General features: G+C 59.6%; 1 protein-coding gene across 4 annotated transcripts; it reads left to right on the top strand.

The window, feature by feature from the left end:
* Positions 1-1853: 1853 nt before the first annotated feature.
* ISLR2 (immunoglobulin superfamily containing leucine rich repeat 2) lies at positions 1854-9251 on the top strand. Of its 4 annotated transcripts, none has more exons than XM_032244801.1 (4): positions 1854-2029; positions 4286-4353; positions 4943-5052; positions 6501-9251. In XM_032244801.1, exon 4 carries the CDS (start codon positions 6509-6511, stop codon positions 8744-8746), a length of 2238 nt encoding a protein of 745 aa, XP_032100692.1. In that variant the 5' UTR covers positions 1854-2029; positions 4286-4353; positions 4943-5052; positions 6501-6508; the 3' UTR covers positions 8747-9251. The 4 variants fall into 4 exon arrangements, with proteins under 4 accessions (XP_032100692.1, XP_032100693.1, XP_032100691.1 ...); XM_032244802.1 differs by lacking the exon at positions 1854-2029 and adding an exon at positions 2738-3709; XM_032244800.1 differs by lacking the exon at positions 1854-2029 and having other exon boundaries at positions 3948-4353.
* The last annotated feature ends 3536 nt before the right edge of the window (positions 9252-12787 follow it).

Here is a 12787-nt window from a genome sequence, read left to right on the forward strand (position 1 = left end):
TTTTTTTTTTTTTGAGACAGAGTTTCGCTCTTGTTACCCAGGCTGGAGTGCAATGGCACCATCTCGGCTCACCGCAACCTCCGCCTCCCGGGTTCAGGCAATTCTCCTGCCTCAGCCTCCTGAGTAGCTGGGATTACAGGCACGCGCCACCATGCCCAGCTAATTTTTTTTTTTTGTAGTTTTAGTAGAGACGGGGTTTCACCATGTTGACCAGGATGGTCTCGATCTCTTGACCTCGTGATCCACCCTCCTCGGCCTCCCACAGTGCTGGGATTACAGGTTTGAGCCACTGCGCCCGGCCTAATTTTTGTATTTTTAGTAGAGATGACGTTTCACCATATTGGTCAGCCTGGTCTGGAACTCCTTCTTGATCTCATGATCCGCCTGCCTCGGCCTCCCAAAGTGCTGGGATTACAGGCATGAGCCACCATGCCTGGGTGATGCTCTTATTTATGCCTTTTCTTCTTGGAGGCACAGACAGGTTAAATCACTTGGCTAAGGACACACAGCCAGTACATGATGGAGTCTGATGCTAGAACCTGCCCTCCTGATGACTACATAGAGCCTGCCCGTACAAGGAAAGGCCGTGGCAGGAGTATAAACAGGGCCTGGCTTCCCTGAGGAGTCATCTTTTGACTGGAAATTAGAAAAGGAAAGCAGCTTCTTGGAGGTGAGGGGCTGAAGAGAGGTGTGTGTGTGCGTGTGTGTGTGTGTGTGCGCGCGCGCGCGCAGAAGCTGAAAGATGGGAAGCAGTGAATGTTCAGGGGCTTCTGGCTGGAGGGCAGCTGCGGGGAAGGTCTCCGCAGCCTTAGCCGGCTGCTGTGCTGCGATGTTTGATGCCCATCTGGGCCCCAGCTTTCCTATTCTCAGAGGCCCTTCCCACATCCTTAGGCAAGTCCATTAAATCCTCCACGTGCCACATTAAAATACAAGGGCATGTACGACTCTGAGTGTGCAGTTGCAACAGAATCATTTGCACAATATTGCATGCCCTAAACATTCGATCAAACATCGATTACTTCCAATTTTGCAGTTTTCTTTGCCCCTCTTGGCGCCAACAGACTTTCTTTTTCAGATCTCACACATTTATTTTAATAGGCCCCTGACAAAGTCATAAGCCTCAGAGAGACGGGAGAGTGGGAGAGGCGTATAGAAAGCTTTCGTGCCAGGGACGAGTAGCTCAAGAATTAGGACACGCCCTGGGCACTAGAAACACTCCGCACCGCGAAGTAGAGGCCGCGCCTGTGCTGTGTAAGTGACCAGAGGTTGCAGATACCTGGGACATAGACTGGGTGGGCATGGGAAGTAAAGCCTGGGAACTTCAGTTAAGCGCGCCCCACTGAAATATTGCGAGCGGGACTGCAGGGGTCCAGCCAGCATCCTCCGCCACTGACCCGCCACTGCGCCCTGCAAGCAGCGTCCAGCAGGGGGCGCGCGCGGACCGGGCCTGGGCCCTAGGACAGCGCGGACGCAGTCGTGGGAGCAAGTCCCCAGATCCATCGGGTTTCAACCCTCCCCGCCCTCCCGACGCTCGGGGTTCGCGACTTTGAAGTCAGGGGTCGATGCCCCAAAAGCGGCCAGGCGCTCCAGCTCTCCATTCCTGGGTCTGCCTGGGATCGGTCCCAGCCTAGTTAGCAGCCTTAGTCTGGATTCCGCAGATTCTGAATCTGGGGCCCTCTGCGATCGCGGCTTGGAATCTTATCACCCTCCCCTCCCCACCCTTACTTCCACACACCTGATTAGTTGTCTGTTTCTTTAACGATCAAAGACGTGGGCGGCGGCGGGGTGATGTCTCGGTTCCCGGCTCCCCAGCCCTCCCGTAACTGTGTCATTATTAACGTTATAAACATTAGACCCGCTTCTGCGCGTCGGGCGGCACCGGACGAGGTGCGCGCAGTCTTCTGGCTGAGCTCGGAGACAGATCCAGAAGTCGCGGCTCCCACTACAGGCCTCGGCGGACTCCACCTGGGGCGACTCGGCTCCAGCCCTGCCCCGGCAGGCACTGGGCTCTCCAGGGTCGAAGGCAGGGGTAAGGGGCGTCTTTTCCCCAGGGCAGCCTTCGGGGACAAAAGCATTTGCTGCAGAGTGAGCTAGAGCCTCGGCGGCCCGCGGGAGTCAGCGCCCGCGCAGGGATGGTCACCGCATCCTTAGCCACCCTCCAGGCCCGAGAGCCCCGTCTCCCTGCTGAACGCCTTGGCTTCTGCAATCCTGTCAAGAGAGCAAGGAAAGGGGGTCTTCCCTGGTCCTCGGACCCCGAGGTTACGGGGTTGCTTTATGGGACCGGTTCCTGAAGTCCCGGGAAGCTCTGGGCAGATAGCGAGCCCATTGTCCCGTCCACTACCCAGATTCTGCCTCCCTGCCGAAGGCAAAAAGAAAGAAAATAGGTGAAAACCGGGGGAGGGCCCAGGGGCCTTGAGTCTCCCGGCTTGGCGCCCCTCACTCAGTCCCGAAAAGTCCCCTGGACACGCCATCCCAGACCGGACTCAGCTGCAGCTGCTGGGCCCTGCCTCCTAAGATCCTTCCCTGGCACAGGCTCCCAAGACCGCCCCCTCAGGGTTCCCAAGACCCGGATAACTGCCCAGGACGCCGCTCCCCGCCCCAACCGCCACCATGTTCGGGAGACAAAGAAGGCCGTGCCGGTCCAGCCGTCTGCGTCACTCTCCCGACCCCGCAAGGCCTAGAAACCTCAGGGACTCACTCCCAGGCTAGGGACCCAATCCTGTCTGTCCCAACACAGGGTCCCTGGCAGGGACGGGCCACGGTGCTGTCACCCCTCGACCCTTCTCGAAGACGCTTTCCCCGAAAGGCGCCCCGCGCCCTCTCCGTGGGTCGGCTGGGGATACCCCAGGCCCGAGCAGGCGGTGTGAAGTTCTGTGTTCTGAACTGGACTGAGCGAGATGCGACGGTCCCAGCCCGCTGGGCCGCCTGTAGCGACCGCAGGAGTAGGAGAGAGGGAGGGACACGGAGTGTGAGCGCACCAGTCTGTTCATATTTAATTTACAAAGCAGTCTCGGAACCCCGGGGCCGGATTGTCTCTTTAGATGCTGCGCTCTTAGCCTGTCTCTCTTCCCCACCCCCTCCCCTAGCTCATTAAGATGCTCAACACTCAAATCGGGATATTGATCTCCACAGAAGCCCCAAACCCATGCCATCGACCCACCGCGAGAGACCCTCAAGGCCCGGGGTGATGGCTGAGGGGGTTGGTGAGCCCGAATGGCTGGGTGGCTACAGAACGGGTGGGGATTTTGTGTGTCTCCCGTAGCCTAAACCCCTTTCCCGGTTCTGGCCGGTAGCTGTCTCCAGGGCTAACGTGGGCGGCGCAGGGGGCGGAAACCGGGTTTTAGCCAAATGCCTCGACATCCCTGCGCCTCCGCCTCCTCGTCGCTGAAAGAAATGTCGGGGTTTCATCAGAGCTAGGGAGCGAGAGTCGGGAACAGCGAGTCTGTTGAAGCCCGCTGTTGTGTGAGACGGCGGGGCGGTGGGTGGCCACCGCGGCTTGGGGGATAGCGCGTGTGGGGTTGACCGTGTGTCTGCTTGAGAGGCTGTGAAGACATAGGGGGCGAGCATGGGAGAAATGCTCCTGTCTGAAGTCCTCAGCCCAACGCGCTCAAGGCTCAAGAGTAGCGGACGTTTTGCCACCATCCTTTTCTGTGCTTCTGTCTGCTGCAGCTTCTGTGCCCCATTCTCCTGGAGCAGGCAAGACCTGAAAGTGAGGTGCTTGGGTGCGCTCGGAAGAGCTTCTCCCTGCTCCACCTGTTCCGTGGTGCGCGCAGGCCAACTCGTGGGGCAGTCGGCTTCAAGGGCTGGGTTAGCCACAAAAGACTAGATGTAAAGAGTTCCGGCTTAAGACGCTGGGCAGGGCTGCCGTGGACTGGGGAAGGGGGCGTCCCTTCCCAGCACGCCCTGCAGGGCTGTGCGTTCTGGTCTCCGGTTAGACTGGCAGGCGGCGTGGGGAGGGGGTGGCGGGGGAGACTGGGGCTTATATCAGCCCAGATCCAGGCAAAAATGGCAGGGAGGGTGAGGCGCTCTGCTAACATTATCAATTATGCATTGTGTTGAACGTGGCTTCGGGGAGGAGGCGGCTAGCAGCGGGGGGTGCGGGAAGGATGGGTCCGCGCGAGCTCGGCTGCGCGCAGCTCAGCGGGTCCCGCTCGAGGTCTCTCGCTGCCACCACCTGCATTTGCAAAAAGAGTTTAAAGGCAAAGACACGCCTTCCCCCCTACTTCAGCCGCGCGCCTTTCCTTCCCCCAAATTCCTCAAAGATGGTTTGTCTCACGTGTTGCAGGGCGTGAAAGCGGCTTGCATTCAATTAGCAGCGAAGCTCGCGGGCGCTGGCGGGACGGGCGCGTGAGGGTGAGTTCGAGCGAATGTGTGTCTGTGTGTGCGAGAGGAGAACGGTAAGTGTCCCGGGTGCAGGTGTGCCGGTGAAAATGCGTCTGAATGTAGCGGGAGCTCCACAGATTGATGCGATTATTACCTGATCCTGGATGATTGTAACGCGTGAAGGTCGACTATGGGGAGGGTGTGAGGGACTATGTGTGCGCGAATGTGTTTGAACATGGGGTGGGGAGCGATGTGATGAGGGACAGTAACAATGTCAGCGGGTGTGTAAATGTGAGGGTACGTGGGTTATGGGGGTGCAGTAGGCTGCGAAGAGCCCAGCCAGGACGGTGGGCGAGGGACGCCCCTTGTGACCGACGTGTCTTGGCCTTGGGGAGGGTCTCTGTGGCTTTAACAAAAGTAGAGGAACCAGGAGGTGGGAGAGGCTGTGCGCGTCCCCGCCAGGCCCGGGAGCGCGCAAGGACTTTCTCCAACCTGCAGCCAGAGAGGCGGGGGGAGCGGACGCAAAGGGAGAAACTGAAGTGGTACTTTGGGGCCACCGATTCCCCGAATTTACCTGTCCCTTTCTTTGCCGCCTCCACCTCCCCCATTTTCCCCACAGCCACAATACACGAGGGTATCTTCCTGGGGCAGTGGTCCCCAATCCACTACACCGGGTCTGGAGAAGGGGTTTCAGCTCCAGGGCATTTACTGGGAGTCGACGAATATCAGGTAAGCAATGGGGGCCACCCCACAACCTTGACCCAGGTGGGGAAAGGTCCGGCCTTGGGCACCTGATGGGGGCAGGGCAGGAGTGGGGTGGGGAGGTGCTGTCTGGGAGGAACCGGGAAGGGAGGGGAGGGATCCTCCCAGAGAAGCAAAGGCAGAGTGAAGGAATAGGTTCCCACAGACAGGGTGTGGGAGGGGCTCTGCCAAACCCGACAGGCCCTCCAGATGGGGGCAGGGAGTCTGTGCAAGTTCGATTGTGTGACCAGGCTTAAGGTGTTATGGGGAGGGGGTCCTTAGGCACCGCAGAGCTGTGGAGAAAGGTGCAGAATCTTTCACCTTCTCCAGCTTCATTAGCTAGTGGCAGCCCCATGACCTGCTGGCTGAGGACGCTTCTGCCGCCACCGGGAGCCATCTGAGGGACTTAAGGGAAGCTCTAGTGACTGCTCCCCCAACGCACCTGGTCCAAGCATGGGGAAGGACCTTCTTCCCCATAAGGAAGGTTGGCAGAGCAGCCCTTCTTCTCTGCTCACAGGAGCTGCAGCCCCGCGCAGGCGACTTTGGCCTTGGTCGCTGAAGGGCATGGGGGTGGGCTTCCCGAGATCCCACGACTCAAGTCAGGCAGGTCAAGTTCTCCCATTGCTTCTCTGCTGGGTTTTGGTCCCAGTGGAGGGCTGCGTGCACACACAGGCGCACGCCTGTTTCTGTGGGTGGGTCAGTTTGTGAGAGGGCTTGTGCCCTTGTGTCCCGTCAGTTCTCACAATGGACAGGAAAGTGCTTTGTACGGTGGTGGAAAACTACAAACGCCGGTTCAGTTAAGAGAACAATGAGGTCTCCAGAATCTATTGTGTCCATGTCTGGGTGCATATGTGTTTGTGAGTTTAGGAAATGTGTTGTGAGCCTCCCAATAGAGCACCAGGTCCTCTAAGCCCCTGCGGAAGTTGCCGGTTTGATGATGAATCCCCAGCATCTGTTTGTATTGTTGTGCGCCAGCATGGGCGTGTGTGTGAGTGCTGTTCTTGGGACAAAGGTTCCAAGGAGGACAGCCCGTCACGGCCCAAAATATCCCCCCTGGGTATCCATTTCACTGGGTTAAATGAAGGCTTAGAAACCAAGAGAGGGGTCCGTGCGAAGCCCGCTGGAGATGGGCGAGCTGCGGAGCCTACGGGGAGGCGCCAGCTCCAGCGTGAAGGAAGGAGTAGGGAGGGAAAAAAGAGCGATGTGCCCGGCCTCCGGAAAAGGAAATTAGGGCCCTGGGAGGCAGCATCTGTTGAACCCCGAGATTTTTATTGACCTCCACTTCTGGCCAAGAGAGGCTCCTGGCCATAGAGGCGGTGACCGGCGCCCTGGCACTAGCGCTAGACAGGTTTGCGGAGGCACAGCTCGACAGGCGAGGTAAGCTGGGGTTCGGTGAGTCACCTTCTTTCCTCCTCCTCTGGCTTCCCTATCTGCAGGAGCCGCGATGTTCCCCCTTCTGGCCCTGTGGTTGGTCTGGGCGCTTCTAGGAGTGGCTGGAGCATGCCCGGAGCCGTGCGCCTGCGTGGACAAGTACGCTCACCAGTTCGCGGACTGCGCTTACAAGGAGTTGCGCGAGGTGCCGGAAGGACTGCCTGCCAATGTGACCACGCTTAGTCTGTCTGCCAACAAGATCTCGGTGCTACGGCGCGGGGCCTTTGCGGACGTCACGCAGGTCACGTCGCTGTGGCTGGCGCACAATGAGGTGCGCACCGTGGAGCCAGGCGCACTGGCCGTGCTGAGTCAGCTCAAGAACCTCGACCTGAGCCACAACTTCATATCCAGCTTTCCATGGAGCGACCTGCGCAACCTGAGCGCGCTGCAGCTGCTCAAAATGAACCACAACCGCCTGGGCTCTCTGCCCCGGGACGCACTCGGTGCGCTACCTGACCTGCGTTCCCTGCGCATCAACAACAACCGGCTGCGTACGCTGGCGCCGGGCACCTTCGACGCGCTCAGCGCGCTGTCACACCTGCAACTCTATCACAATCCTTTCCACTGCAGCTGCGGCCTTGTGTGGCTGCAGGCCTGGGCCGCGAGCACCCGGGTGTCCTTACCCGAGCCAGACTCCATTGCTTGTGCCTCGCCTCCCGCGCTGCAGGGGGTGCCGGTGCACCGCCTGCCCGCCCTGCCCTGTGCACCGCCCAGCGTGAGTCTGAGTGCTGAGCCGCCACTTGAGGCAGCCGGCACCCCACTGCGAGCGGGACTGGCGTTCTTGTTACACTGCACCGCCGACGGCCACCCCACGCCCCGCCTGCAATGGCAACTGCAGATCCCCGGCGGCACCGTAGTCTTAGAGCCGCCGGTTCAGAGCGAGGAGGACGACGGGGTTGGGGTGGAGGAAGGAGAGGGAGAAGGAGATGGGGACGTGCTGACGCAGACCCAAGCCCCAACCCCGACACCGGCACCCGCTTGGCCGGCGCCCCCAGCCACCCCGCGCTTCCTGGCCCTCGCAAACGGCTCCCTGTTGGTGCCCCTCCTGAGTGCCAAGGAGGCGGGCGTCTACACTTGCCGTGCACACAATGAGCTGGGCACTAACTCTACGTCAGTACGCGTGGCGGTGGCAGCAACCGGACCCCCAAAACACGGGCCTGGCGCTGGGGGAGAACCCGATGGGCAGGCCCCAACCTCTGAGCGCAAGTCCACAGCCAAGGCCCGGGGCAACAGCGTCCTGCCTTCCAAACCCGAGGGCAAAATCAAAGGCCAAGGCTTGGCGAAGGTCAGCGTTCTTGGGGAGACCGAGCCGGAGCCGGAGGAGGACACAGGTGAGGGAGAGGAGACCGAAGACCAGATCCTCGCGGACCCGGCGGAGGAGCAGCGCTGTGGCAACGGGGACCCCTCTCGGTACGTTTCTAACCACGCGTTCAACCAGAGCGCGGAGCTCAAGCCGCACGTCTTCGAGCTGGGCGTCATCGCGCTGGATGTGGCGGAGCGCGAGGCGCGGGTGCAGCTGACGCCGCTGGCTGCGCGCTGGGGCCCTGGGCCCGGTGGGGCTGGCGGAGCCCGGCGACCTGGGCGGCGACCCCTGCGCCTACTCTATCTGTGTCCAGCGGGGGGCGGCGCGGCAGTGCAGTGGTCCCGCGTGGAGGAAGGCGTCAACGCTTACTGGTTTCGCGGCCTGCGGCCCGGTACCAACTACTCCGTGTGCCTGGCGCTGGCGGGCGAAGCCTGCCACGTGCAAGTGGTGTTTTCCACCAAGAAGGAGCTGCCCTCGCTGCTGGTCATCGTGGCAGTGAGCGTATTCCTCCTGGTGCTGGCCACAGTTCCTCTTCTGGGCGCCGCCTGCTGCCATCTGCTGGCTAAACACCCGGGCAAGCCCTACCGTCTGATCCTGCGGCCTCAGGCCCCTGACCCCATGGAGAAGCGCATCGCCGCGGACTTCGACCCGCGTGCCTCCTACCTCGAGTCGGAGAAAAGCTACCCGGCAGGCGGCGAGGCGGGCGTCGAGGAGCCAGAGGACGCACAGGGGGAGGGCCCTGAGGAAGACGCGGAGCAGGGAGACCCGAGTGGGGACCTGCAGAGAGAGGAGAGCCTGGCGGCCTGCTCACTGGTGGAGTCCCAGTCCAAGGCCAACCAAGAGGAGTTCGAGGCGGGCTCTGAGTACAGCGATCGGCTGCCCCTGGGCGCCGAGGCGGTCGACATCGCCCAGGAGATTAATGGCAACTACAGGCAGACGGCCGGCTGAACCTCGGCCCACCGGGCCTGCCCATTCCCGACCTCCACCTAGGGTGCCTGGGAGCAGCAGTCTAGGGCTTGGCAGGACTTCTGTCCCCCGCCCTCAGCCTTCACCTACTCCTCCCCCTTTCTACTCCCCAACCTTGAACTACCAGGGACTTCTAATAGGGAGTGGGCAGCTTTCACCAGTCCCTGCTACCCACGGCTGCCATTCTCCCTGCGGGCTGGATCCCTTTCCCCGCCAAGCACAGTGTCCCTCTTCCCCCATGTAAGACACCACCCGCTGACGATGGGGCGATATTTATGCCCCTCCATTCCCATCGCGATTATCTGCGAAATCCGCCCCGCAGCCATGACAGGCTCTGGAGCCAGAGAAAACGAGCGAAGACGTTGGAAACCTCCTGGTAACGCCGTGGTTCTGGGGCCAGCCCGGGACAGTGGAGTGCTGTGGGGTCCCGCCTCGACTCCTTCCCTCCCTTCCTCCTTCCCTTCCTCCTTCCCTCTCTCCTTTTCTCCCTCCCTCCCTCCCTCCCCCCCATCCCTTCTTTCTTTCCTTTTGACGGAAGGCTGGAGTGCAGTGGCGGTGATCTCACTGCAACCTCCGCCTCCCGGTTTCATGAGATTCTCCTGCCTCAGCCTCCCGAGTAGCAGAGATTACAGGCGCCTGCCACCACGCCCAGCTAATTTTTGTATTTTTAGTAGAGTTGGGGTTTCACCATGTTGGCCAGGACGGTCTGGATCTCTTGACCTTGTGATCTGCCCGCCTCGGCCTCTCAAACTTCTGGGATTACAAACGTGAGCCTCGGCGCTCGGCCCCTCCTCCCTTTCAAATCCCTACTCCCAGAAGCCAGGATTCGCCGCAACCCCTAGTTTTCAGTTCCAAATGCCCCTCCCCGCGGGGATTCAAAACCTCCGTCCTCCCACCCCCACCCCACTTCTGGCCTGTTGGGAGTCCAGCCCGGTGCCTGGGGCGCCGTTCAGCTCCGCGCTCAGATTTTCCTATTTTCGTTGTTTTCAAAGACAGCGACATTTCGGGTCTGGTGCTAACACCCCCTTCCCAGCGTTTGGGAAAATCCGGTGTGTGTGTCGCGGGGTGGGGAGGGAATGCGTTTTCTGCCGTCTCTCTCCCAACTTCAAGCGCCGCAGGACTGCGCGCCCCTTGGCGGCGGAGCGCGCGGACTTGGTCCCGGGCCAATTTCGTTGTCCGCGTGTTGGGCTTTCCGGAGGTCAGTGCGCCAGACAGTGCGCCTCCCGCGGCTCCACCCGGCCCAGACCCTAGCTAGAAAGCGCCGGGGGCGGGGGAAGCTGACTGTGGTCTCCCGGGCCGCCGCTGTCGTGGGTGGGGGGGTAGCTCGCGCCCTAGTTCGCACAAAGCCTGCGCGTGACTCTGCGCTTGGATCCGGGTGGAGCCCAGCCCCTCCGTCCTCGCGTCTCGGTCCTCGCCCCGCCCCTCTCCACCCTCCCCTGCTTCGGCGGGAATCGTATTTGCCCCGCGTGTAGTCCTAGACAAGCGTGCCCTGTAGGAGAAAAGTCTGTGTTCTGTAAAGTGTGACCGTGTCGTGTAGGGGGGCGGGCGGTGGGGCAGATGGGTGGGGAGGGAGGGAAGGGGAGGGGCGCGGCGCGGCGCGGCGACTTGGGGAGAGGTTCTTTTTCCATTTTGAAAGAAAGCGTGGGGGGTTGGGGTGGGGGGAGTTTCAGTCCTCGGGACCAGCCCTCTCGGCGCAGCGCAGCACAAGCGCGGGCCTGGGGCGGAGTAGCCCCCCGGAGCCCGTGCCCTTTTCTAAACGCGTCTGTATGTAAACAGTCAATAAAACAATCGATTTGAACTGGGCTTGGTGACTTTTTGTCAGGGGACAGAGGGAGGAGGCCTGGGCGATGAAGGAGCAAACCGCGGACGGAGGGCGTCCCTGGAGCCTCGCGTTGGGATCCTTTGTGTGATTTCGTGTTCGTGTGAGCATCCCGTGATTTTTTACCAGGTGTTTGCATCCAGCCTTGCTCTTGGTGCTTCCAACTCCAGGGTGGGGTGACAAAAAACGAGGGCAGGCTGGAAGTGAGGGGGAGGTGGCAAGAGGAGGGTGGGTGTCTGCAGACCCTAAACACGGAGTCTGAGTGTGTGTACACGCACATTTGCACTCGCGGGCGTCAGCGTCCTCTTCACTAGAGACTGTTGGTGTAGTGGGGTGTGGCTGTGTGTGGTGTCACATTGCCCAGTTTCTGTCTCCACATCAGCCCTTGAGTTCCCTGAGAAGCTGGTGGGAAGGGATGGGATTCATAGGAACTAAACTGCTGTGACTTGCACAAGAAAAGTCACAAATAACACCAAGTTCCGAGCGGGTGTTATGATGTTAAGCAGGAAAGGGGGAGAACCTGGCCAGGCTGATTCCAGGGTGTGTGGTGTGTGGGTGGGTGGGGAGCGCTCAGTGAATGATGCATGGACCACTGTCAGGGTGTGCTAAGGGGGCGCACCTGTGGAACCAGGGTTGTAAACACTGATTTCATAGTCCTAGAAAGGGGGCTTCTTGGGTGGGGAACAGGAGAGATGGTGGATCAAGAAGGGAGGCTGAGCTCCTGCCCAGCCTAAAGCACAGGGATTGGGCTGCTGTGTGTTTCAGCTGAATCCCACTAAGATGGGAAGAGGCGGGGAAGAGAGGTGGAAGAGGAAAGCGACAGAAATGGGAAGCAGATAAAGATTCCATCTCCCCTCTCCCTTCTTCCTGCTTTAAATTGCTCAGCCTCTTTGTGCGTCTTCCTAATTGGACCAGTCCAGGCTGGGAAACAGGCCGAAGCTGGGGTGCTCAGTGTCCTACCCCAGCCTCGGCTCTGTCTTCTGGCATAGGTGGTGACTGTGACACTTCCTGGGGCCTGAGCCCAAGTTCCCTTCCCAGACCAGCAAAGCTGTTTTGGAGAAAAATTCCCTTCTGAGGGCCACAGACTGAGCCCTGCCCCTGGTCACAACCCAACACTGCAGTCCACCCCGCTAGCTGGGACACAACTCAGGAATATTATCTTTTAGGAAGACGGCTGCTTTGTTCCACTGGCAAATCCTACCTCTGAGCAAGGGGCAAAGACTGGCCCAATTCCTAGGGCCTGTTTAGGAATCCACCCATATGATTGCTTCTCTGCGAACAGGCCTGGCTGGGCCAGTGAGTGCTCGGCAGTTTTGGTGCAACTCAGTCCTCTCGTCATGGGTCTCTTGTGGGAAGACAGGCCCTTTCCTTTCCCTCCCTGTCCTAAGAATTGGGGACCCTCCTCGAGACCCTCTAGATCCTGAGTGCCACTAGGGCAAATGGAGAGGAGCTGAAAGCTCTGCCCGTTTGACCAGAGCCATGCTTCCTAATGGATGAGCAAACACCACTTAGCTAGATCTTGTGATTTCTGGGCGTGGCCAGGCCCAAAGACTCCACCCACAGGCAGAAAGGATTAGGTGTTTGTGGCCAAGGACCAGGGTGCTGGCATACTCTGCCAACTGCCCACTAAGGTCCCAGCCCTCTCAGGAACACTCTAGTTTCTGTCCAAAATGTTGGCACATGCACAGAATTGTCCCCAGCCTCTGGCCTTCTTCCTACATCTTTTTAAATTTTATTAATTTAACTTATTTAATTACATTACCATAAAATGTCTTCCTTTCATTTCCTCTCCCTCATGCCTCTTTCTGTTCTTTTTTGAGTTGTTCCAATTCAACAGCCATTTTTTTTTTTTTTTTTTTTTTTTTGAGGCAGAATCTCGCTCTGTCACCAGGTTGGGATGCAGTGGCCTGATCTCGGCTCAGTGCAACCTCCGCCTCCTGGGTTCAAGGGATCCTCCTGCCTCAGCCTCTGGAGTAGCTGGGACTACAGGTGCGTGCCACCAGGCCCAGCTATTTTTTTTGTATTTTTAGTAGAGACGGGGTTTCACCATGTTGGCCAGGATGATCTCAATCTCCTGGCCTCGTGGTCAGCCCACCCCACTCTCCCAAAGTGCTAGGATTACAGGTGTGAGCCACTGTGCTGGGCCTCAACCACCAATTTGAGGTTGAATTGTTTTTCACAGTGTCCCCATCAGGTGGTTGTAC

The sequence above is a fragment of the Sapajus apella genome, unplaced genomic scaffold (assembly GCF_009761245.1).
Source record: "Sapajus apella isolate SASKATOON/1434 unplaced genomic scaffold, GSC_monkey_1.0 scaffold55, whole genome shotgun sequence".
NCBI lineage: Eukaryota > Metazoa > Chordata > Mammalia > Primates > Cebidae > Sapajus > Sapajus apella.